A 26,128-nucleotide genomic window follows, 5' to 3' on the forward strand; every position below is an offset into this window, starting at 1 on the left:
ACAATAAAATGAAGACAAGTCAAATGTTGTTTCAGATAGCTTTATAATATATATATTTTCAGATTTCAATATTAATGTCAAAAATACATACTATGATATATAGTTTGCACTACATCATTTTAGCATGACAGACGTCACAAGTAGTAACTGAAATATTAATTTAAATATTAAATAAACTGATGTAGGTAAAATGAAAGTGAAAGTGTAAACACAAACCTAAGTTTTATTTCTATTGCAACACTTCCATAAAGTGGTTTTGTATCAGTACAAAAGTATTATAAGATTACTATATTCTTTTTCTTTTCCAGTTACGTGAAAAAACACAGAGCACTTCTGATGTTTTGCTATGTTTTCTTATGATTAGATCTTGATTGCTTGTTCCATGGTATGGAGATAGAATGGCACTGCACCAAGGTGCACCCAGTAAACACTAGCACTTTTCTGACTCTGAGCTCAGGACCCATGGAATTAGTATTCAATATTTGAAGAAAAAACAAATCACCTTCTTACTCTTAATCTTACTTTTACTTTTAAACAGACTGTAAAACGTATTATTCATACATCAGTTGAATGTAATTCAAGTAGAAGTCCAATTAACATTTTTAGGCAATAGAAAGTTAAAACAGTGCAGGTCACTTTCCACAATTGCATATCCAATATTGTCTACACAAAGAGTGGGCACACACAACAGGAATAAATAAATCACTCTTTAAATCTGATAAGGCTGTTTTGTCCATGAGCCCAGGGACATAGAACTAAGCCTATAATATCCATCTTCTATGTTGTACCCCTGACAAGGTTTTTTGATCAATGCCACTTTGCATCACACTTTTGTGTATTAACAGGCATTGCTTAATGCTGCATGTAAATCCTTTCTCCTTTGAAGCCTTGACTAGGCTCTTAGATTTGAGTCAGTCACTGGCATTGTTGTGTGAATGAAGCCTTCAGGTCTCAACAACGAGAAGAAAAAGGAGGGTCAATAGGGGATTCGGTAAAGGACTGGAGCTCATAGGCAGCACCACTATCAACCTCCATGGACTTCCTGGAGAAAAGCAGCCGGATGTCTCTATGGAGGTAGATCTTCCCAGACTTGGAACTCTGGAACCTGAGAGGAGATCAAAAAGAAAATCAGTTTACAGTGAAAAAAGTGTAACTAATTGCAGAGCATTAGAACATGTCATTACCTCAGGTGAATGAGGTACCGCAGGGTGCGGGCCTGGCTCAGGGAGAGGGGCTTCCTGCTGGTCTGATTGTTTGGATCCCGGCGGACTGGAACAGAAAAAGTCCTCTGGCGGAGAAAAGTTTGATGTCCCGCTGGCATGGCTCGTAGGTCATACATCACAACAAACATTTTTACAACTGTCTTGTTGGGATTGAATAAGGTCTGAAATAGATACGAAAAAATGATCAACTGGGTCAGATAATGTTTAAAAATATGACATCTTAAGCACTGCACACTAAAACATATCTAACATACAATACTCAATAGTGATGTTATATTATGGTCACAAGTGCCCACTAGGGGCCTCCCTTTCTTTCAGTAGTTATATTTTATAATGCCTTTGTTCCCTGCCTTCAAAGCTCACCACTTGAATGGTTCCTGATGGGGGTACTCTGTATCCTCTTTTTCCTGTGGACTCCAGATTTATCACACCCTGTGAAGATCATATAAATAAAATACATTAACATAAGTGCTTTTAGATATTTAAGTACAGTAATAGAAACCAAAGCTTATTTTGAAGAACGTAAGGTTTACCATGTATGGTGATGGAGCATTGTCATCAGAGACACTGTAAAATGACACTTCTACTGGTGAGGTAAGGTGACTGGGGCAGAAGGACCCACTGGCACCAACCTCTGCTGTGAAACCCTCTATTGTTCCTAATGGCTCCAGGCGGTAATTTAACACACACTCCTAAGACATAAGAGCATATTAGGTTTTCATGGAAAATTGTAAATGCAATTAGATTATGGTGTGGGTGTGTGATTCAACAGTGTTCTGTACCTCAAAGTTTCCCAACAGGCTGAGACTGGCACTGAATAGAAGCTGTGAGTCTTCAATGGAGCACTCGCTCTTTGGACAGGTCCTAAGACCACAAAAACAATAAGAGCAAATATCCAACAAAAATAACTGTCCTGCATTAATTAGAAAATACTTTGATCCATGTACTTATTAAAGAGTTAGAGGCAGGGCCGGCCCCAGCACATTTGGTGCCCTAGGCGAGCTACTCCTCTGGCGCCCCCCCCCAAAAAAAACAAAACACATATCTAACAATTTTCGTTAGATTTATTTGTCAATTCCAAAATAGTATTTGGATACATAGAAGGGGGCGCAAAAAACTCTGCCAAGCAAAAAAAAAAAAAGAAAAAAATTAAATAAAAATAAATAAATAATCCAGAGGGGGCGCCGCCCCGCATTGCCGCCCCAGGCACCCGCCTATACGGTCTAGTGGAAGGGCCGGCCCTGGTCAGAGGCATCAGTTTTGATTGCCATTTTGTAACTGGACAGTACAGTTCAGTTAAGCTTCAGCAGGTGGCAGTGTGGGGAGTCGTGAGTACTGCACTCAACTGATCATGACCATACAGTGTGGCATTACAGGAATAAGTGCTTTTATTATCTTATATTTTTTAAATAGAATGGAAGTATTCTATCATTAAACTAAGAGTCACAGAGATTAGACTGCAAAAAGTAAATAATCATAATAATAAATAAATAAAAAAGGGAAATGATACCTTTTCCCAGAGGTCCATGGTAAACCTTTACTGCTTGTCAGAGATGTGTCAAGGTCAAAATAACCAGTTTGATTTTTTCGCGGAGGAACCTGCGAAACACATTAAAGTTATAGTTTTCAAAAAGTCTGAAAACTATTATACTGCATTCACACCGCAGCGTCCAAAACATGCAGTTTACATGTAAAGTCTATGGTAGATGTGCGTCCAGTGATTTTGCGTCCAAAGGGCGTGAATTGGACGCCGCGATCTGAATGTACCATTACACAATAATACATTATGGAAGTTTATTTCAAGCATTCATATACTTCACAAACTATTATGCAACTTCTGAAATACTAAATATGGGATTTGTATTGCAGATCTTACAGGACTGGAGAGCAGAGGCAGCCCAGTACACGGGTGGAAGGCCTTGGTCGCTGTAGCATCTAAGGAGTGGCGATTCTGCTTCCTCCAGCTGTTGCAAGGTCGCAGTGGGGTCGGGCTTTGAGCTCGCTGATGGACAAAGACATAGAGAAAGACATAAAACTAGTTTAGATGAATGTGCTTTGACAAATAATTTACCCGTATTTTCCGGATTTTTTAATTCATAGTTTTGGCCGGGGTGCGACTTATACTTATATTTATACTTATAGTCCGGAGCGATTTATATGTGATATTATTTGTTATTTTTACATTTGCAACCACATTTCATAATCCAGTGCAACTTATATGTGTTTTTTTCTTCTCTATTATGCATTTTTTGGCTGGTGCGACTTATAGTCCGGAAAATACGGTAATATTTTTTAACTTTTTGTAATTAAAATCATTTCTGCCATTGGTAACTTACCAACACAGTGGAAGGAGGGGTCCTTTCTGGGCTAGATAGGCTGAAGCTGACAGACTTGGGGGGTGCTTGGTTCTCGTCCTGTGGCCCAGATGCTTGTGCAGGAGCACAACTTTGCATCTGGCAGTGGGGCGAGTGAGGCGTGTTGTGGTTGTGACAGTTCAGTGTGGGTCTGCTCTCATTGCAAGTCCAACGGCAAAATTGATCGTTCCTCAGTGTGTTTTCGAAACCCAAGGCCTTTTCTTGGCTAAAATGTATAGGGACTCGGCTTTTTTTTTCCTTCAGTGGAGTTCGTAAACACTGTCCAGCCTCCAAATGGGACTGTTTTTTAAATGAATTTTCTTCAAGTGTAGAGTGAGCACCCTTTTGGGCCCGGGAAAAATGTCGATCAGTCACCGGTTCGATTCCGGGCTTGTCTGTGCAAAAAGGTGCATGTGCGGCCACTGTGTGTGTGCCTTTGTGAGTTGTATGACTGGGTATGTGGCCATTACTGTAGCCATTGGTGGCAGTGTGAGAGGCTTGTGGTTCTTGTGAGGAGTGCGAGTATGTGCGGACTGTGTGTGTGACTGTTGTCGTGTGAGTTTGGTGCAGCGGGCTGCCGCTTCTGCTCTGCATAGGAGACAGTGATGGGACAGACAGCCTCTCCTGAATGAGTCTTGTAATGTCTTGAACAGCCTGCGCAATGAGAGAGCTTTCCCGATCCTCCTCTCTCACCTCAGTCATTTTAAGCTTTCTGCAGGCACCGGGCTTTGGTGATGCGCACTCTCGTTTGCTGAAAGAAGGTTCAGACACAGGTGTGTTGAAAGGGCTGGGCCAAACACGACCCACAGACTCAAACGGGGGGACCTGGGGCTCTTTGGTCTTAGTGGCAGTTAGGTTGTCATGGTTACTGCCCCAAATGGCTTTGGGAGGGTTCTCTGGAGCAAAAAGTCCAGGGGGTAGTGGTGGTGCTGTGGGGTCACAGAAGTTGAGTCGTTGTGCAATGCGAGCAATAACTTCCTGTCTTTCCTGAAGTAAGGAGCCAATTAGGGGGTTTGTCTCATTTGAAACGGTTCTAGGGGACGAGCATCGAGGAGTCTCCGGCAGAGTTAAATTCTTATATGCTTTTAGTGGATCATTTAAAGGACCTTTAGTTTGATCACTGCCATTGATACCAAGGCTGTAATCTTCGACTTGTGGAGCACTGTCAGATGAGCCATTGAGGGCAGAGTACAGCCATTTCCCTGCCTTACTGGCTGAAAGCGGAGAGGGCGAGTGTGAGCGTGAGGGCGTGGGGGATCGGGCTGACCTATTGAATCGGGGAGAGCCCTGACACGGTGGGATATTGACTTGTGGAAGTTCTCCATTCTGATGGACACTGCTGTGGTTCTCTGTGGGCTCCTGAATTTTTTTAAAATAGGGAGGAGGCACTGCAGTGTGTGGAAGGCTGTTAATTGGGATGTTGTTAATGGGAAGATTAGGAACAGGAAATCCGTTCAAGAGAAGGCCAGACATTGAGCTTGAGCTCTTGCTGAACATGTTGGTGTTTTGTAGCAGGTTTTCGTTGCTGGGGTCCTGGTTCCTCTTCAGACTGGTTGGTGCACCATGGCTATTCAAGTTTGGGTTCAAGCTTGGAGTTTTGCTATAAAGTGGAGGCAGGCCAGTGTGGATGCTGCAAGCCAGGGTGGGGTAGGTGGGCTGGCGGGGCAACGACTGCACACGGACCTGTAGCGCAACACTGTGTGATATATTTGGAACCGGGAAGATGTGCTCTGAGGGCGGCTGGGAAAACTTCCACACCAACTTTTCATCAGCTGCACTGATCCTATTGGAAGAAATGAATAAAAAAATATAACCAATATGCCAGTGTTGAAACTTTGTTGTGCTTTAGTACAGGAGATCAGTTACTAGGGTTTGTTCTAAGTTTGTTCTACAACAGCAGAAAATGTAATCGCTTTGTATCACTTTGAAAATGAAACTGCGTGTCCTAATCTTTTCTAATCTGGGTAAAAAGCCTTCAACCCACCTGTGTGTCTGCTTTTAGTGAGTGTGAAGTCTGACCTGTACAGGATGTTTCTGGGGACGATGCCATGCGAGGCACTGAGCCAGGCGCTGAGCTGAGAGAAGAAGACATAGGATCGAACGGCCAGGAGCAGAGTCTTCTCTTCAATGAAACGGTCACCAGATCTATTAAAAACACACAGAGGTGGAAGTGTGTCAGTGTGTCGGGTTAATGAAACAGCACTAAGGGAAAGCTGCGTGTTCAGTATGAAGAAACTAAATGGTGCAAGCTGGTGCATCAACAGTACCAAAAGTAGGTTGAATATTTAACCCTTTAAATGTGCCGTTCCAGATTTACAGATTAAAGGACAAATATAATGCTTTTTTAGGCCCGAGCTGATAGATGAGAATTGAGTTTTCCTCACTTAAGTATACTAAAATTTGCCCCCCTGAATATTAACAAAATGTAAATTTGTTTTATTGACATTTATTGGTGATTTTTTAAATTTGAAGTGAAAAATATCTGTAATTGCTCAGTGGCGCCCCTTGTGGAACAAAATACATCAGCATCTCGACACAAAATTCGGCACACACAACCTCCTCGACATATGTGTTTATTGCCCCCATGTGGCCATCTGACATCACAGCAATCAAGAATCTCCCAAGTTTAAAATTGAGCTGGAACAGATCAGAATTCTATGGTGGAATTTGGAGCAGATTTGTTGACCTGGTTTGTGGTTCATATAAATACTGGCAAAGAGTTCAGCGTCCTATCTTTCAGAATGAACAAACAAAAGTTAAAGACCCATTTCACAATTGCCCGCCCACTATCTGAGATTATGACATCTTCACATTCTAGAAAGGTGGATTAACTTTACAGGTGGCCCTCGTGTTTGGTGAAATGCAACATGACATGGCGCCATTGAGAGTTGAAGTCAGAGCCGGGAAAAGCAAACCAAGATTCGCCAGAATCTAAGCCGATATACTGGAACTGAGCGGAGGAGGCGGCAGACGCACGCCTCGCTGAGGCGGAGCAATATATCTCGGACATTGTGGATGAGTTACGGGAGCTGAAAGCCAAGGTGGTTAAACTCCAGGTGGATAACAAGAATAATATATCAGACTTGTGGGAGTTCCGGAGGGCGAGGAGGGGGACAACACGGAAGGCTTCCTCCAGAAGATAATTCCGAAGGCCGCTGCATGCAATTTTAATTTGTATTGTTATATAAATTAGGTAGAGGTAAGTGCTTTTCTGCTAATAAAAGTACTTGCACAAAAATAATACTTAATACCATCACATCAAATCAAGAAGGTTATAAAGGTACCTTGATGATAACAAAAAAACACAATAACCACTTTATTTATCTGGTTAAATGAAAGAACCATAATTTGCTATCCAAACAACTTACTGAAACTATTAACTCTAACAAACTAACTAACATATAACTAACATATAAGCTCTTGTTTGAGGAGTCGTGGCTATAGAGTCATTTAAACAGCAGCAAATGTGTCTTTTGAGGTTAATGTCCAGGCGTGCAGGGGTAAATGTCTGTCTTACTGTCTTGGAACTGCCTGTAGGGTCCATCTCTCCAGCAGTAAAGCATCTTGCTTAATGACCGGGTCGCTGATAAGGTCACTTGGCGGACACTCGTCACCATAGCAACAGTCGGGTAGGAGCATGACCTCTATCATGATGGGGATGTTGTTCTTCCACAGCAGGATCACCTCAGATCGGGTTCGTCGTGCCTGTCGACACTGAGCACATAAAACAGAAGGGCTGGTCAGCGTTTATAAGGCCAAAAAAGAGGTTAAAAATAAGACCTTACTGTAGGCATGTCACAATAATTACTATATCGACTTATTGGTCAATAAATAACGAGAGCCGATATTATTGGGGGGGATTCAATTTGTGTGAATATTTTCTTTTCACTTGTGGAATATTTTGTTCAGTGCCCGTCACTGAAGAGAAGCCAACTTTATGCCAACAGATCCAACAATCTTCTGCAGAAGAGTAGTTTCTCCCAACGACCCCTATTATTATCATTATTATTATTTTTGTTTTTATTATTATTACTTTAGAAAATATTATTATTATTTTTACATATTTTTCTATGCATAGCTCAATTTGTTTAATGTACATTTGTAATGTTGTGTGTTTGGACTTTGATTTCTGCAATGCACAGTCACTACTGTATCTGGCCCAAAATTCTTGGAAATATGTCGGTGTAATCCCTCATTCGTCCAGGCGTGTTCCATAGTAGAAAAAGCTTCAGTTGTAGTCATCTGGACTCAGTTAGAAAAAATAGACGTTTCGACTCTCATCCAAGAGTCATTGTCAATAAAAGAATTTAGATCGAGAACTCCGATATTAATACTGTTCTGTGGTAAGACCCGCCCATTGGGCGGAGCCTTCCTGAAGTAGAAAGAGTTGTTAGTTTCAACAGAAACTCCCCCCTTGTATCTACCGAGCTAACCTATTCAGAATTTTTAAGGACATTTAGATGCTAATCAGGTACTCAGGGTGGTTGAGCCAGGGTCTCACAAAGACAAAGAGGATTCTAATAGCCCATTAAAAATTCTGAATAGGTTAGCTCGGTAGATACAAGGGGGAGTTTCTGTTGAAACTAACAACTCTTTCTACTTCAGGAAGGCTCCGCCCAATGGGCGGGTCTTACCTCAGAACAGTATTAATATCGGAGTTCTCGACCTAAATTCTGTTATTGACAATGACTCTTGGATGAGAGTCGAAACGTCTATTTTTTCTAACTGAGTCCAGATGACTACAACTGAAGCTTTTTCTACTACTGTAACTGGTAATTATTTTTACCTGTGGGAGTTTGTCACTGCATTCGTGCTTGTGCAGAGGGGGCATTGCAGACTGGGCAGGTGGACAGTGCAAGCCTTCAGTTCTGCCCTTCACAGAATATTCGGGGGTCCGCCCTTCAGTGATGAGCAGTGTCAGGAACACCAGGAACTCCTCCGCATCATACTCAAAGAACTCCTCAGTGGCATCTAGACAAAGCAGATGTACAGCAAGATCAGATATATTTTAAACATAAGCCTATTTTTGATGGCAAGAAATATAAACACAACATAATTCATGATTTGCTTTGTAAAATATAATTCTGGGAAGTTGAGTAAAAGCTATATTTAGAAAAAGTGTGACAAAATTGTTCCAGTTTCAGTGTGTAAGAGGAAGTTGGGGACGCTGGACAGGTTTTAGTAAGTAAAACAGAGAAAAAAATTGAGGATAGGAAAAAGTGCATTATCCTACTACCGGCTGTACTTGGGCGGGGTGTGTAGTACTGAGCCACAAACCGGACAAAACAAAGCTGGTCTTTGTAAAGTTTGTAGTCTGAATTGGATTTAGGCTGTTTTTATAAAAGTCACACAAGGTTTTCTATATATTTTTGTAATAACCATTGAATAGAGTACAAGATGATTAAAACTGTGGTATTTATAGCAGCAGTCTGGACTGCTTCTTCCTTTCCTGTAGCTCTACTGGGAATAAATGCTGGAATCCAACAGGATTCACATACAAAGACCAACAAACTTTTGATTCTTCAACATCTGGAGTATGGTTATATTAGGAAATGGAGCAAAAAAACAATGTTCATATCTATGAATGTGCCAATCAATACAGAGGAAATCCTATGTTGTTTAAATGAACCACCAAGGCTTCTAAAATGCTGAGGAACAAGCTAAAAAGCCAAGCCTAACCCTTGTTGAGGGGATTTCTCATGATGTATGAAAACATACATCTCCAGGCACGCTGCTGTCCCCCTCCCAACTGCTCAGTCGGCTCTGCAGAGCTGCTCTGTGTACGCGTCACAGGCAGACAGCCAGTCACACACATTCCTCTAAGGGAACTCCTCCTACAAGCTTCTCGGCACGTGGAGCAAGGCACAGTCCTACACAAAACATGAGGGGCTCCAGGGTTCCGGGAGCAGGGGGGTATGTTAACCAACTGTAGGATAAAAAAGAACCAAGTGAAAGACCCTGGTAAACTCTCTTTATTCAAAAGGAAGAGCTCGGAACAAAAGGAGCCACACAGAGATGCAGAGAGAGCAGACAGAGGAGAGAGACGGCACAATTATTTACAACTAATGTCACAATTCAAGGTCACACGGTTTGTTCGTTTTACATGGAGCTGCATTCAAATATACTAGAATTATAAATAGACGCTGCGAATGAGAACCTATGGATACGGTGTTGTGAAATACTGCTGTGCTGGGATTTGGGCTAAAGGTGAAGCTCTGAAAGCAAAAACAGAGGATGAGGCGGGATCTGCCAAGTGCACCCCAACGCATAGTACAACATGTGCGAGTATCCGATTACTGCCAAGGAAGCAAAAAAACAAGGTCTCCTACAGCATACAGAAATATATAAACGTGAAATGAAACAACAACCCACGCCTGTATGTGGGGACGGGCTGCACATGGCTCCTCCTGACACACATGTGCAGACAGAACAAAAGAACAGTGATGGGGCCTGTGATTAAGAGGCTCGGCCTGCGCATACAGAGAGAGGTGTCATTCTTCAGGGGGCCGTGCCTGAGAACAACATCCCAATAAACCAACACATATGGAGTTGCAAAGGAATAAAAAATGAAGAGTTTTTCAAATTATGTTTCAACATCAGCAAAAAAAAAATCTTTCCCACTGGGCTATCACCAATTTATTCAGTCCTCTCACTCCTATAAATTATTAAATCATGTCAAAAGTTTTAATGAATACCCAGGGCTCTGAGCCAGGTCATGTTGTACACCTCATATTATACTTGCTGTGCTTTTGGGAAATGCAAAAAAAGGGCTTTCTAAGGTAGACAAACCTGATTGTTGGATTAAGCTGTGTCGACAAATCCTGCACTTTAACCTTCTAAACTGAATCAGCAAACAAAGACGTCTCTCTGCTGCCTGGTCACCTCTCCCCCGTCACAAGATAATGTGCGATGTAAATTATGTAACGGTTCAGATTTAGACTTTTGCTTTTTATTATTAGCCCCAATAGCTGGAGTGGTGCCGGCAGATCAGGTGTGGGCACTGAACACACACACGCTAACCTCTCAGCTGTCTCCATGTCTTCAGGCCAAAAGACAGTAGAGAACCAGGTGCTATGGAAAAAAGAACTACAGCTGGTAGAACAAGAGCAAACCGGTCAGCCTTGATAGCAGAAAGGCTATTTGTGTACACAATGGGAGGTATGCTTTAGTCTCATGTACTCTCACTTAAAGCTAGAAGTCAGAAAACGACATGAAGTCTTACTCTATGGAAGTAAACAAACACTGATAATTGCAACTAAACATGGAATGCGGTTAGCTGTCACACAGAGGAGCTGTTCTTTTGGGTGATTACAAACAACTGGTTAGAGATGTAGGATGCAAGCAGCTCATTTTGATTGGATTTGTGATTGGATAATTGACTTACGACCCAAAACACAAAATATGATACACATAAAACACTGTAAAACGTTTTGGTAATTGTGAAATTCCATAAGATTGATTGGGCAAAACAATTGTTTCTCTTTAACACCAACAATAACTAAATATACTGGTGCACCCTGTTGTGAATGTTTTTATATATATATATATATATATATATATATATATATAATATATATATATATATATATATATATATATATATATATATATATATATATATATATATATATATATATATATATATATATATAAATAATCAATAAAGGGGGGACAACACACTTTTTAACTAATATAGACAAGTTGTTGGCTCTGAGCAAGATGGATTTAAAAAGCTCAACACATTTTCGATTACAGCAGGCGCGTGCAGAATACAAAAACAGCAACTTGACATGTCAAGTGTGACTATGTATTTTTAGAATGGCACAAAAATGGGCTAAACTGAATGCTGCAACTGGGTAATAATTTACCATCAACAACACTGCATCGAGTTAACCTATGAAGAAAATCCAGAGATGTACCTGAAGAAGATGAATGAATGTGTATCTGCATCTGCATGCCATACATAGACACACACACCATCATCATCGTCATCACATTTGCCACTTTCAATGCGGATGAGCTCATCTATTCCTAGTCCAAACGTTCTCTTATAACCAGACACAGGCTCATTTTGAATGCTTTGCGAGTACGCATATGGTCACAGCCACTCCCCTCGCCTGCTGCTCCCTCAGACACGCTACTGCACTACTCTATACCTGTCATTTGTTTATGTAAATCAGGCTCGTGGCACTAGTCACGGCTGCTTGCTCCTGCTGGTCTCCTTGCTGCAGTGCTGCTGTGGGGAGACAAAGGGCAGCATTGGAGGCAGCGGGGACATAATAATAATGATGGTCTCACCACGAGCGGGGCCTGATGGTGCACACAGATTGCTGATATCACACGCTATAAAAGAGCTATAGCAGGTCTGCAGCAGCTGAAGGAGGTGAAACTGGAGGAGTACAAACACACACGCACACGCATGCAGAGGGAGAAATGCCAAAAAAACAAACAGTCATAACACAAATCACACATTCAGAGTCATATCCAATAAAGCGTGGTCAGAATACAAACATTTTCAATTACCTTTTCATACTAATCAAAAGGCTGAATACTCAAAAAACAAAAACTAGACAAACTAGAAATAGTTTCTGTACAATTACCATGCGGTCTTATTCTACTTCAAATTCTAAAACAAATGTGAAAAGATTGCTTTGTCCAATTTAAATTAGTTTACAATATCAAACATTTTTCATCATCAAGTGTCTGATACCATTTTAGTATGGATTAGTATCTTATTTGACCAGGAGCTCTCATTTAAAGCTCATATAAATCAAGCTTGTAAAACAGCCTATTTCCATTTGCGCAACATCGCCAAAATCAGAAGAATCCTGCCTAAAAGCGATGCTGAAAAACTTATCCATGCATTTGTAACGACTAGATTAGACTACTGTAACTCCCTGCTTGCAGCGTGTCCTAAAAGCTCCATAAAAAGCTTTCAACTGGTTCAAAATGCAGCAGCAAGATTACTAACAGGAACAAAAAGAAGAGAGCACATTACGCCGGTGCTGAAGTCTCTTCACTGGCTCCCCGTCGAGTCTAGAATCAAATTCAAAATTCTACTCTTGACCTACAAAGCCATAAATGACATGGCCCCATCCTACCTCAAAGATGCTATAGAACCATATCATCCAAACAGAGCTCTTCGCTCTCAGAATGCCGGCCTTCTGGTGGTGCCAAGAGTCTCTAAAAGTACTGTAGGAGGTAGAGCGTTTAGCTACCAAGCGCCTGTGTTATGGAATCAGCTCCCGACCCATGTTAAATATGCTGACACAGTCTCTTCATTTAAGTCCAGGCTTAAAACGTTCCTCTTTGAAATCGCTTATGGTCAGACTAGTTAGGAACAGAAACATAAACCCACAGCTTTAGCTACGCTGCCCTAGGAGTAACTATGCTGTGAGAAGTATGACAGCTTGAGCTCTGTCCTCTTCTTCTGACTTATTCTATCAAACAATATTTATTTTTTAATTCCACTTGCAAACTGTTCACCGCCTTCTTTTTCTTTCTCTCACTCCTGAGGACCTGTGGACCCAGATGTCCCTCTCCTGGTGAAGTGGTCCCTGCCCTGTGTGGACGGTCCCTCATCTGCCTGAGGAGTGGGTCCAGCTCGCCTCCGACGGTCCCTCATCTGCCTGAGGAGTGGGTCCAGCTCGCCTCCGTCGGTCCCTCATCTGCCTGAAGAGTGGGTCCAGCTCGCCTCCGACGGTCCCTCATCGGCCTGAAGAGTGGGTCCAGTTCGCCCCCGACGGTCCCTCATCTGCCTGAAGAGTGGGTCCAGCTCCAGTCTCCCTCGTGTCCGTCTGTGAGAGTCGGATCTCTCCTTCACTGGAACTCCTCCAGGTTTCTACGCTTTTTTCCCAAAGAGGTTTCTTTTGTAGTTTTTCCTGGCCGAGAAGGAGAGTCTAAGGACAGAGGACCCTGGGACATCGTCCCTCGCCACCACAGACATTGTCTGACTCCATCGCCACCACAGACATTGTTGATTCATTTCTCCCTGTGGCCCTCAGAGGCAACTGTTGTTGTGATTTTGGGCCTTACAAAAATAAATTGATTTGATTTGATTTAGTATCTTGGGTATTGCTTTTCTTCAAAACCCTATTCCAGCAGTTTACATGAGACATTCCTTTGGCACACGCCCCTTTCTGCAGCTAATAATGTGATGCATATTTAGGTTAGTTTTTAACAAATATACTTTTTTCTGGGATTGGAAAAACTCAACCTTCTGAAAACAATACTCTCATGGGCTCCTTCATAATCAACACTTTTTGGAATTAAAATCAAAAGTTAATCATTTAGTGTCACTGGGTGAAAGGTAAAAGAAACTGGTAGATTCAAAGCACTCACTGTTTGGTTTGTAAATTCAATACCCTCAGTTATTGATGTTTGAACAGTGCCCAATGTAATAAGTCAATTATTAAACTTTCTTTCTCGTTCATAATTAAACAAACTTTCCCTTGGACGGATTCAAATGCACAGCCTGTGTTTGTCTTTCTCTCCACAAAAGCGATCAGCTGTAATGGCCCCAATGAGACTGAATCAACCGTGTGAGGACAAACAAGTCATTAAAAATTAAAAACGGGGTATGGCACAAGAGGACTTCTAAGATCTAATATGCATGCCTTTGGTCTCGTCCAAACGATTATGTCTGGTTAAGAATTCAGAGTTGTGCGGGTGTGTGGACTTCAGATAACGGGCCGGCTGCAGTGGTAAAGGCCCCAGAGCTGCAAAGTGCTGCGCTTGCTGAGGTGTATCGGCTTAACACAATGATATCTGCTCGTCCTGAGAGGGGCCAAACACAGGCGGCTTAACCTTCCCCAGTGCCAGAGCCTTTATCGGGAGCACAGACTGACGCATGTCCTCAGAGAAGTCACTATCTGCCATATGCAAATCAGACAGGAAATGGTGGAGGTACAAAAAAAGACACACACACACACAAATAACAAACATAATGAACAAGCCTATAAGACATATCCTGCTCTCATATAAAAATGAAATTACGCCAATAAAAGCCGTCAGATTAATAGAGACAAAATGGGTTCTAACCAGAGGTGGATAATACAATACGCTACAGTTATAACATTAACTACATTTTCTACATTTACTCGGCTACATTTACTCGGCTACATTTACTCGGCTACTTTTACTACATTTACTTACTACATTTACTCGGCTACTTTTACTACATTTACTCGGCTACATTAACTCTCTTGTAACATTTTGAAGAAATTGTGCACTTCTCAGGAATAGTTTTTGGACTATATACCTTTAGTCATATTCAGTTTGATGTCACAGTACTCTTACTTGAGTAAGTCTATTTTTTGTGTCAATATTTAATGTTCTGTCCTTATATTAACAAATTATGAATCAGATACTCTTTAGTAGTTTACTACTACGTTTTTTTACTCTTCATCTTGAGTAATTTCTTGGACCACTACTTTGTACTTTTACTTGAGAATTATTATTTTGAGGTAACATAACATAAGATAAGATATTCCTTTATTGTCCACACATGGGGAAATTTCATTGTTGCAACGCAGATAGATACAGGGGAAAAGGACAGATAACTTATAGGACTCTTAATAGAAGAACTCTTATAAACAAAACTTAAACAAAAACTCCTATAGACAAAACCTCTCATTTCTTAAAAAGGAATGGAGGGGGAAAATAAAGATAAAATAAAAACAGCTAGCGTAAGACCAAATATTACTAATAACGGTCAAATAAACACTCATAATATTTAAATCAGTTATATGCACATAGTAACGTTACTCTTACTTGAGAACAATTATTGGCTACCCACATCCTGTTCCAACTTTATTAATGGGAATGCAATAAAATGAAATGCCTTTTGTCCAAGTACAGGTAATATATTGCAAAAGCGGCTCTCAGGTTTTTTTTCTGTTATTTACATTGTCTTATGTGCATTTGTGTGCTAAGCACTTTGGTCGACTTGTTGTTTTTAAGGCGTTCTATAAATAAAGTTGGATTGGATTGATAGCATACTAGTTGTTAGCATTATCGCAAGAGCTAAAGTCTCCTCTGGCCTCTGCACGTTGTGAAAAGTGCTTAAAAATGCATCAAAGTGAAAAATTTATGGTATGCGTTAGGAAATTAGTATGAAGTTCAGGCCGCTGCGAATGGTTTAAAAGCGATTTCAGTTTTTCATGTTTTTCAGACACTAACAAAATCAGGAAGAGTGGAATCAAAGCAAACATGCTGCACAATCTACAAAAGGTGCATTGGTAGATTACACTGACAGTTCTGCCACGCTAAATCTCCTCCTGCAGCCCCCGGATGAGATAAATATAGATACAACTTGGTATAATTTTGTTTTCTCTCTCTGTGCTTTAAAGTTCAGGTCCACAGCACAAACAATACTATATCTGATGATTCTGTGAAGCTGCAGATGTTTAAACAGCAAATGTAGCAAACTGCCAGACTTTTGCACTTTAAGATAAACTTATTTTTAAAACTAGGACAACTTGAATGCTGACACAGCCGGTGTGGCCGTCTTTTATGCAAACTCAGTATTGTGCAACGAAAGCTTTGATTTCAGCGACTTCGGGCAATAAATCACTGCCTTTGTCACGCGGGCATTAAAGTTGACACTGAAGGAACAAATTCAGCCTCAATTGAAAAATAAGAATAATTGATTGATTTTCCCTCAAAAGTAAATGACAGTTTGTTGAATAGCTCTATTTAAATATGAACTCAATCGTACAAAATCATGCTTGTGAGTGAAAAATTAGTTGGAAGTTTGTGGAAAAATAATATGAAATGAATTGATCCGATCTCCATTTGGTTAAAGTTAGAATAATTGCACACCCCTTGTCAAATGTACACATTTAAGCTTTGATGCTTTCATTGTATTCACAGTTTCATTTAAAAAGGGACAGTGTACATCAATCAAACATAAAACAATGTAAATAGGCTTCAACGGGCCTTTGATGTAGTCTTGTGGGTCGGTGTTTTTCAGTGAACATCTTGCACGACTGATGCAGCATGTTCTCTTCCTGTGTGGTGATGGAGAAAACACTGAATCCACATCTATTGTGCTATCCGTATTTTCCGGACAATAAGTCGCACCAGCCAAAAAATGCAAAATAGAGAAGAAAAAAACATATATAAGTCGCACTGGAGTATGAAATGCTGTTGCAAGTGTGAAAATAACAAATAATATCACATAATTATAAGTCCCTCCGGAGTATAAGTATATAAGTATAAATATAAGTATAAGTCGCACCCCAGCCAAAACTGTGAAAAAGGGTGCGACTTATAGTCCGGAAAATACAGTCAATTCTCACGTTTTGGGGACAATGAATAACCCATGAAAAATAAGTTTTGTAAAGTCTAATTTGACAGATTCCTCACCTGAAAAAGTCTATTTGATCAGAGACGTTAAACCATTTTGCTATGTTAGGTACTTGTGTTCTAAAAAGGGGGAAGGAAAATGTATTCATTCTTCATTTCACACATTTGGAAATCTGAAATGCTGGTGACCGTACAGTTTAATTTAGGTGACATTAAATGAATGACTATTGTCTGAAATGGGTCACAGGGTAACTTTGTGCTCCGCTCTCCTCACATTACCCCTGTTAGATCTAAGTCAGTCCTGCACTCTATCACAGCCTGTCAGACTTCCTGCATGGCTCGCTCGCAGCTTCCTTGTGGGGAGTGATGAGGTTACAGCCTAGACGACGAGCCTTTGTATTGTGGCATGGAGTTTGTTATTGTTTTCCACTGTGTTACCGGGCAAAATTAGGTTTCCCGTTTGGCGACTGATAAAGCTAACACGATGTTACTGTAACTCCCTCTAAGCTGGGAATATAAGCGCGTTGAGGCCTAAGACAGATGCACAGTGACGCAGTGTGTAACTAACCTGCATGTTTAAACAGACCCTTGTATTCTATGGGCTTTATGCGCTCATGTTGCTTATGCGTCACGTCGTCTAGGAGCATGTCGCTGATCCATTGTCTTAATAACAGAAGCGGCAGACTGTTGTTGGCACTCATTTGTAATAATAGGGTCAGCAGTGTTTCCATAGCACTTCATAACATTGAATCACAGTGTGTGCCGCCTCGACTATCCTGTTTTTGCTTCAGTACAGGTTGTGTCAAGTTAAATACAAGGGTCAGTTAGGGTCAACTTTTTAAAGCTGCTTAGGAGGTGGCAATAAGGCACTGACAAACTAATATGAACAGGTCTGGTCAATGGGCATGGACTTTTAAAGAAGACCTATGTATTCTTGTGGTATATAGTTATAATCTAACACACATTATTTTACATTTTCTTAGTTTTACCGACTTAAAATGACTTAATAAATTCGCACCAAACTGGCCACATTAATATCTACATGTATATCCCCCTCTTGTTTTCTTTTTGTTTGGTAAAGTTAAGAGCCAAGTAAGTACAGAGTAGAATAGAGAATTTTCCGAGCAATGGCAACTCAAATGCAGAACAATAAAGTTATTTAAACATAGTCTCAAAATAAAACTTGGGAGTAAAATAATGGGCAAATCATTATAAACCATTTGAAGTTGATTTTGCCTAACATCCTTCAAAAACACAGTAAAAACAGTCATGTCTAACTTATACAGTGAAATGTTGGCTGAAACAGAACTCTCGGTGGGCTACAAAGTTTTTAATGAGGTTATAACATTATGACTGTATCAAAAAATCTGCTTAGCCTAACAAAGGTTTTTCAGTATTCTTACCCATAAAACTCTAGCATGCATGTCTGTTATTGGAAAACTTTGGCAGGCCTCCTCCTCCTCCTCCTCCTCCTCGTTTTAGATTAGGCTGTGTAGAGTCTGAAGTTCCTCTCTTCTATTGTGAACGCAAAGGGGCAGATTCACAGCACACATGGCAACAGGCTGTGATTGGCTGAGGGGCTGTAACAGTTTGAGCCGAGAAGAAGTCGTCTTCTGTGTTGTGAACTCAGCTGCGTGGCTGCTGCTCTTCCACTGCCAACAAACAAACGAGACCCGGACCTATACACCACCTTCCCTTGCCCTCTCTCTCACACTCCCATCACAAACAAACATAAACTGGGCCTTTGTGTAACAGCTGAACAACAAACATTCTTTGAGCAACTTGGGGGGAAAAAGCTGATTAATTTGCTTTCTCCAAACATTATGTCCTCTTAATGAGCTCAATACAATGTCATAACAACTTTGAACAAACACCGTTTTTAAGTAACCACAGCTGACAAAGTTCCAAATATTTTTATTGCCAAATCATAGACAACATTACTCTTATTGTGTATCTAAATTATCTTAAAAATATTATATACACATTCTGAAAATTCAGAGAACAAATTCTGTGAAAAACACAGTAGCCTTGTTGACCTAAGCTGGCCCTGGAGTCGTGCACATCGGTCACACGGCCCATATGCGCCTTTATTCAACCAGTGCATTGTTATAGCATTAGCGCTGTAGGACCAGTTATGTAACATGGGTGACTGTGAAACTGGGGGGAAATAAAACCAGTTCACAACTAAAAACAAGAAGTGCCTGTGGGACAAAAAATAGTTTAAAAATGTGGCCGGCGCCGAGTATTGATGGTCAACAGACTCTGGGGCAGTGGGACAAACCAGCAGCACAGAGATAACCATAGAGCACCCCCCGTCAGACATGGACATTGGCCTCCGATCGCACTGGGCAGATTTCAAGCAAGGAGCGTCCAACTGGAGACATCTGAGAGGAGCGCTTCCGAGGCCAAGTGAGAAGTGTGTCAGCTGTGTCAAAGTGGGCCACAGGAGCTGGTCAGTGGAAATATCTGTCCGGGACAAAAGTTGCAACGCAAGCGGTCACTTTTTGTTCGGGGCATTGCAACAGATAACTTTTGGAGTTTTGAGATTTACCACGAAACAAAGCGAGCTGAAAAAGGCTCAATTCAAAGTGGGTGGAAAATGCATTAACCTAATTGATCCGATCAGACCAGCAGTCCTCTGGTTTGGCAAGTGGATGCGAGCGCACAGGAGGTAGCAGTTGTTGTTAGTTCAAATGAAACGAGACAGTGGTGAAAAAAAAGAAAGAGGACCCAGAGAAGCCTCACTGTCGTTAATAAACAATGTACTTAGGCCACAACAAGCCCCGGCGGTGCCTACTCCTCCCGCACTTGTTCTGTAATCATCATTCCATTCAAAATCAATCACTTTAGGGACATATAAAAACCATTTGGTAGAAATCTTGTGACCTACTTTGCTGGAGCCTTGTGACAGACTTGTTATTTTACGGCCATTCTAATCATTCCCTTCACTTGACCCCATCGCCTGCTTAGCATTTGAGAAAATATCCAGGGCAGTGCTAGCGATATATCAGCGAGACTAGAAGCACTGGCCCGACGTTTTCGGACACCGAGCCTGCATTAGCATTTAGCTCGCAGCGGCGTGGTGAAGTGGTGCAGTTACTACGCCAGAACAATCCGTAGGTGTGTGAACATGATTGAAGTGCGCGCTTACATAACGTCCTCGGCAAAACAAAAGACGTGCGGTGTCTGATGACTGAACGAACCTCTCTCAATCTGCACGGCCAGCTGTGATAATATTAATAGACAGCTTGCCAACAGGGCGATATTGTGTCATTTAACACAACTAAGTGCTGCAACATTATGCTCGCTTTGTTAAAAAAAAAAAAAAAACTGCAGAAAACAAGTTGTTTTTTGTTAATAATAAATGAAGAATAAGTTGGGTGCGTTTATTGCTACTGAGGAGTAAAACAATATGCATATTGTTTAGCTTAATACTGCATAAACCAAACAAAATTGTTATTGTGGTTGCTCCAGTTAAAAAATCTGCCATACCAAACATAGAGCAGGCATGATGACATACCTCAAATGTTCAGGCAAATACTTTTGTGTACAGTACACCGTGTTCACATTGAGAAAGTCAAGATGATTCTTTACATTTTGAGATAAGTTTTGCGTTGGCATTTTCCTTGTTTACTGCAAAAAACCTGCACAGCATTGAAAACAAACTCCACACCTCAATGCCCCTTGCCCAGGACCAGATGGCTGTTTGTGTTTCCTGTAGCGATCGCTGCTGGTTGGTCGTCAGGAGCCGCCAGGGCAGGAGGATGTGACGACCTCGGCCATTCTGCCACGTTCAGCTCTGTCCGGCCCAGCAGTGACCCCATGTTGACATCGCGACCTGCGTGCAGCGCTGCAAGTCCTCCAACGTGCCAACGTGCGCTCCTTCCTTGCGCCCATGTGCCGGAGTGTGACTGGTGTGAGGTTACCGTGTGCTCTTATCTACATGTGAGCTAAATGAAATGTCCCGGGCTTATGTAAGAGTATTAGTGGACTGGGAGCACTGGGCGCCCCCGTGGTGTGTAGCAGGCAGACACGGGCACAGCCAGGCTACTTTACAGCCACAATTGATTGAGTCCGATAACACTGAGGGATGGCAAAGCACCTCGGAGCTGTACGTCTAGGTGGAATCAACAAATGTCGTCGTATATCTATTGAGTACACGTAATGTCAAGGAGCTACTCGCGGTTCCGCCTGCTCAGCAACCGGCGGCATTGTAGCATGAAAGTCATTGAGTATTGGAGAAAGATTTATGTCCTTTCAAAGCTTTATGTTGTGCTTTGATAAAAGATATTCAGTTGGGAATCCTGCGTGAGCAAGATATCGCGTGACAAAGAGGGACTCAATGGGTGAAAATGAAAAGGTAGCGTTTGCTTTGTTGACAATTAATGGAGGCACATTATGCTTTTTTTCTTCAGCCTCTTGGTATTGAGCGATAGATCATATTTTTACATTTTGTTCCTTGTAAACCGCAATATTGATCTAAAATGGCTTAATAATAAAAAACGGTTAATTGGCTTATTGTTCAAAAATGCAGAACGGATAATGAGTCCTCTTCAATGAGTCATTTCACCATAACAAGCTGCGGATTGTCATTTATGTGCTTTTATTTTTGAATAACTGCCTGTTACATTTTGATTCATTCAGTCTAATTTTTTCATGTAGTTGGGGATAGGATGTTGCAAGACATTATAGTATGACTGAAATAACTTAAAATACAACTTTGAGTAAGATAATGATGAGGAAATGCTGTTCATTTAAGAGGATTTTGCATTATGTGTCCCCTTTATGACAATGTACAAATACAAACTAAATGACGGACATATTTTCTGCGTCATTGGTTAAAGTACTTCACATTGCTTGCAGTATTTGACTGCGTAAACATCTGCAAAATCTCTCTACCACTGAAAATCAAAATGAAGGCAAACCTAATATTATTTTAAGCGATGCGAAAGGTAAAAATCAATGTTAGAAAAACTGCAAGCAGAGTACAAGCACAGTACTGTTCGTGTCGCCTCGGTGTGGGTTCGGGACAGTGCACATGACGGGACAGGTGTCTTCAGGGCAGCGCGGCCGGCCCCTCGTGTCAGTGAAAGCGAACGCGCTGATCCCCCCCTTCATAGGGGACGTCTCAGGCCAGCTGTAATCTGGCACAGGACAGGCTTTAGTGCAACACTGGTGGGGGTGGTGGACTAGTGTTCCAACTCCTACATCAAGGGCTAACAGGCTGCAAACAGAAAGCATAGCCAAAACCCCTCTCCAAAAAACAGTGTCCAGTATGACTAGCTGTGAGGTCATCTGTGTTTTGAAAGAGCCAGAGAAAAGAGCGCAGTGTGGTATAACGGAGCAACCACTCGACTATACTTGAGCCATTGTCGCGAAGCCTCTCTGCCGTTTTGTTTGGTTATGAACTCCTCATTACTTTACACAAAACGGCTCCATAAAAACCCTGAAAGTAGGAACACAAACAAAACCCAAGCAAACCACACTTTGTCGAAATCAGTTTGTAATTTGATAGTCCCAGTTAAGATTTTGTGTTGCACCCAGCGCGCCCGAAAGGCCCTTTACAGGCCGTGTAAAAGCTGTCAGTTGAACCACATGGCCCGACAGCATGGTGCTTATTAGGGCCAACTGCAATCTGTTGCCTCAACACAGGCGCACAGTAACAAACACCTTGCTAACTCAGGGCCGGCTGGTGGAAAAACAAGGGGCTCAGATGACTCTGGTCCAGCCCCCCCGAGAGTAGAGTATGTCCTTTATATTCACAACGCCAAAGTTTTCTACGATAACACGTCGACGCCATGTTTTCAAATCAAGATCGAGTTTAAAGTGAACATTTTAAAACACATCCAGGCGAAGTAACATTTATGAGAAGACTGATGTGATCTGATAAACTAATATAAGATCCATTCCATGTCTGTAGAGTTTTGATAAAATTATGTTTTAAGTAGTGTTAAGTTGAAGTTTTGGTACTGAATAAATTGAAGTGTCGATATCGCAATAATCAATAGACAATGAAATAATACACTGCAATACATCACCAAGGTACTCCAGCTGACAGAAATATATTGCTTTTTAAACATGTTTTAAAAAAAGACTTATATTTTATTAGTACTTTCTTTCTTTAGGATTAATTAACCTTGGTTTTAGTTTGTGGGTTGCTAAGTTTTAGACAGAGTTTGACTAATACAGACATGAACATATTTGTTTTAACAGATTTTCTACTTAATAATAACACAATAATTTGATAATGTGCAACCCTCAGTGGAACAGTACCCAGCCCTACATTCACACCAAAATAATCCAACTGTATCTCTGAAAGGGCAAAGTCTCAGAGGCCGGTCACATAAGAAACATGCCCCAACTAGTTTGATTGACAAGTTTGTAGCGCTCAAAACAATCAAATGACAGGTTTACATCACAGAGTCCAGAGTGTGCTGACCTTGCTATCGTCCGGCAACTAAGTAAACAACTTCTCTGTCAGTTTTGCTGCAGTTCTTTTTTTCATAAAGGTAACCAGGCAGAAGAATGAGCGAGTCTCAGGCACCACATCACAGGTGCAGTACAGTATGTTCCAAATAACAATAGCACTCCACTAGCTGCCAGTCAGAATGGTGTGCTCTCCTCGTGAAGTGCACTCTATACTGGGACAAGTTTAATTAGAGCATAAAAGCTGGTGAGCCATTTGGACAGGGTGACATTACAATCCATGAAGGGTGAAGAACACACTCCTTTGGTGGAGTATTATGCCCCTGGGCAATACTACAGAGATGATTTGGCTCAGAGCTAGCAGAAAATTGGGCTGGTAATTAACAAAATACTCAATAAGAGAGAAAGAGCAACTTATAATGGATCACAAGGTCGTTTGGTTCTGTGGCTGTGGTTCTACGTCATTTTCTCTTCTGTTTACTGTAAACAAGGGGAGATGGCACATCATTGGAGTAGTAAAAGACAGATTGCCCCCAGCTCTGTCATATTAGGAGCCCAGGTCATAAACAGGAGGAACCAAAGAACCACATTAGTCTTATTTTCATGGCTTTGCTGTGGAGCAGATCAGCATGTTCTGAATGCCGTTCCATAGTCTTAAAGCGGCATTTACCAACTGTTTCTTCTTGTAAATGAGTCAATTCTAACCAATGGCACTAGAAGCCATCATATAAGAACACAAAAGTGTCAATGGCAAAGAAAGAGCCATACGTTTTGGGATGAGATTGGCTGTCCTCCCAGCTTCACTTTTACTTCAGAAAAAGCAGTTCTAATCGCTAAAACCAATCATGCATGTGAATACGAGCAATATGCCAAAAGTTTGTGAGCGCATGGAACAAATTAGACAGATTCAAGCACCTACATTGTCCTTTCTCAGTTAAAAAAACAAGTAACCAGCTTTAAGTGAGCTGAAAATATTCAATGGAGTCATGTTTGTGCACTGGGGTCACGTTACATCAGATTGTCCAGCAGAGACTTGCTTTAACAAACAGACTAGTGTGTTAATCTCATCATGACAAAGATCAGTGGCGCGGATCTGATTATGTTAGAAAATATCAAGTCAAGTCAGTTCTCTTGGATGTGGACAGCACACAATCAATAACCAAATGATTTCTTAGGCTTACACAACCAGACAGCCAACACAATGGGTTAGTCCCTTTGGCAGCATTAGACGCAGACCTGCTCAGTTGGTGCAGACAATCCACAAGTTATGTTTGCCTTTGCTGCAGATACAGTCAACAAGTAAACAGTCTGCAGAGCACAAGAGGAGCCTTATTTCCACTGCTGAGTGGGTGTGAATTTTGCAGTACCGTGGTGGTGTACGATCTAAACAAACCCAGGCAAAGAGAAACGTTTCAGCGACCCAAACATCACAAAGTCTCCACATTATCACCGTGTATGTCCTCATTTGCGTGGGTCAAGTTTTGGTCATCCACGTAACCAATGGCCAGCAGCTGTTACATAAGGAACTGGCCTAATTCCTTATTTGGAGGAAATGGGAACGGGTCCTCTGGGATGTACATTTACAGTGAATCCACACGCAGGTCATTAGGTTTGCAGACAAAAAACACCAGTGCTGTTGTGTTGCACTTACCTCTGTCGGGCTTCATGTTGTCCAGAGTCATCAGGTTGTCTTCAAGTGTCTGCCTCGCTCGTGCGCTGGTGTTTTTCTCGCACTACAGCAACGTCTCAGCCCCAAACCCACAATGTCACCGAATTAACGACGCAATAATATCAGCTGGAAGCACGTTTTGGTGCCAGCTGCCCCTAACCAACAACAAAGCATCGCTTTGTTAGCATGCTACAGTCCGCGTCCATCCAGCACTGTATTGTTCACCAACACCAGGACAGCTGATGGCAAGCGGTGAACTCTGGAGGATCGATGAGATTGTTAGTAAGTAATGAGTCTGACGAGAGGTAATTTAAACCGTCTGCTCTCACAGTCTGTCTCGAATTCCTCCACCTGAACCATTGCGCCTCCTCCGCGGTGCATTGTAGTCCGTTCTATACCAATGTCGGATCGTCACGGCAACAGAGCCAGAAAGCGTTAGCTAACTCAGCGGCGTTAGCCCTAAACCAAACGCGGAGGCTTTAACTGAACTGAGCTACTCTTTAAAGACCCCCGCTAAGGACCCCAGCCCCCACCACCGCAGCAGCAGCAGCAGCAGCAGCAGCAGCGCAGGTATCCGCGGCTCCACGACCCACATCCACACCGAACACTCCGCTTATTCTCCCCTAAAGCAAGACCATAAACACCGCTAACTTTGTACTCGCTCGGGTCTAAATCATCCAAAACAATCCTGGGGCTACTGCGATCTACTTATTACAGGAAATACCTGCTTCACCGACTTCCTTTGTGGTGTTCATTAAAACTTTTACCGATAACAAATCTCACGACTGCGCAAATGGTAGCGAAGCAACGAGCGGATGCTCTGTAGCTCTAACTCTTCTATCACTGAAATAACATTATTGTAACTATAAGATCGATCGATACTCAAAAGAGCGAAGCAGTGATGAAAACAGCAGCGCGTCTCCAGGTCGTGATGCTCGGAGCTCGTGCCCTCCTGGTCCCTCTGCTGCTTGTCAAAACATATCAGTGCAGCTCAGGTCACGTGTCCCAACAACAGCCCACACGTCACTTCCTGCTTTGCCAGCCTCACGTGAACCCACAACCATAGCACTTTGTAACTTTAAAATGATGATATGATCACATCTGAAGAACTGCAGTTGCTTTGTCCGTGAGAAAACCTCACCAGCCTC

The 26,128-nt window shown here is 41.8% G+C and overlaps 1 protein-coding gene across 1 annotated transcript; it reads right to left on the reverse strand.

Moving 5' to 3' along the window:
* Positions 1-24: 24 nt before the first annotated feature.
* On the reverse strand, positions 25-26,128 carry atosa (atos homolog A). Its single transcript, XM_072465383.1, has 12 exons — positions 24,963-26,128; positions 8,364-8,548; positions 7,095-7,291; positions 5,597-5,722; positions 3,560-5,360; positions 3,100-3,225; positions 2,734-2,822; positions 2,006-2,087; positions 1,757-1,915; positions 1,587-1,655; positions 1,185-1,384; positions 25-1,105 (listed from the first exon to the last, which is right to left on the reverse strand). Exons 1-12 carry the CDS (start codon positions 24,991-24,993, stop codon positions 952-954), a joined length of 3,219 nt encoding a protein of 1,072 aa, XP_072321484.1. The 5' UTR covers positions 24,994-26,128; the 3' UTR covers positions 25-951.

Source organism: Eucyclogobius newberryi, unplaced genomic scaffold, assembly GCF_026437365.1.
Source record: "Eucyclogobius newberryi isolate DKJ021-1_F unplaced genomic scaffold, fEucNew1.0.hap1 SCAF_5, whole genome shotgun sequence".
In the NCBI taxonomy this organism is placed as follows: Eukaryota; Metazoa; Chordata; class Actinopteri; order Gobiiformes; family Gobiidae; genus Eucyclogobius; species Eucyclogobius newberryi.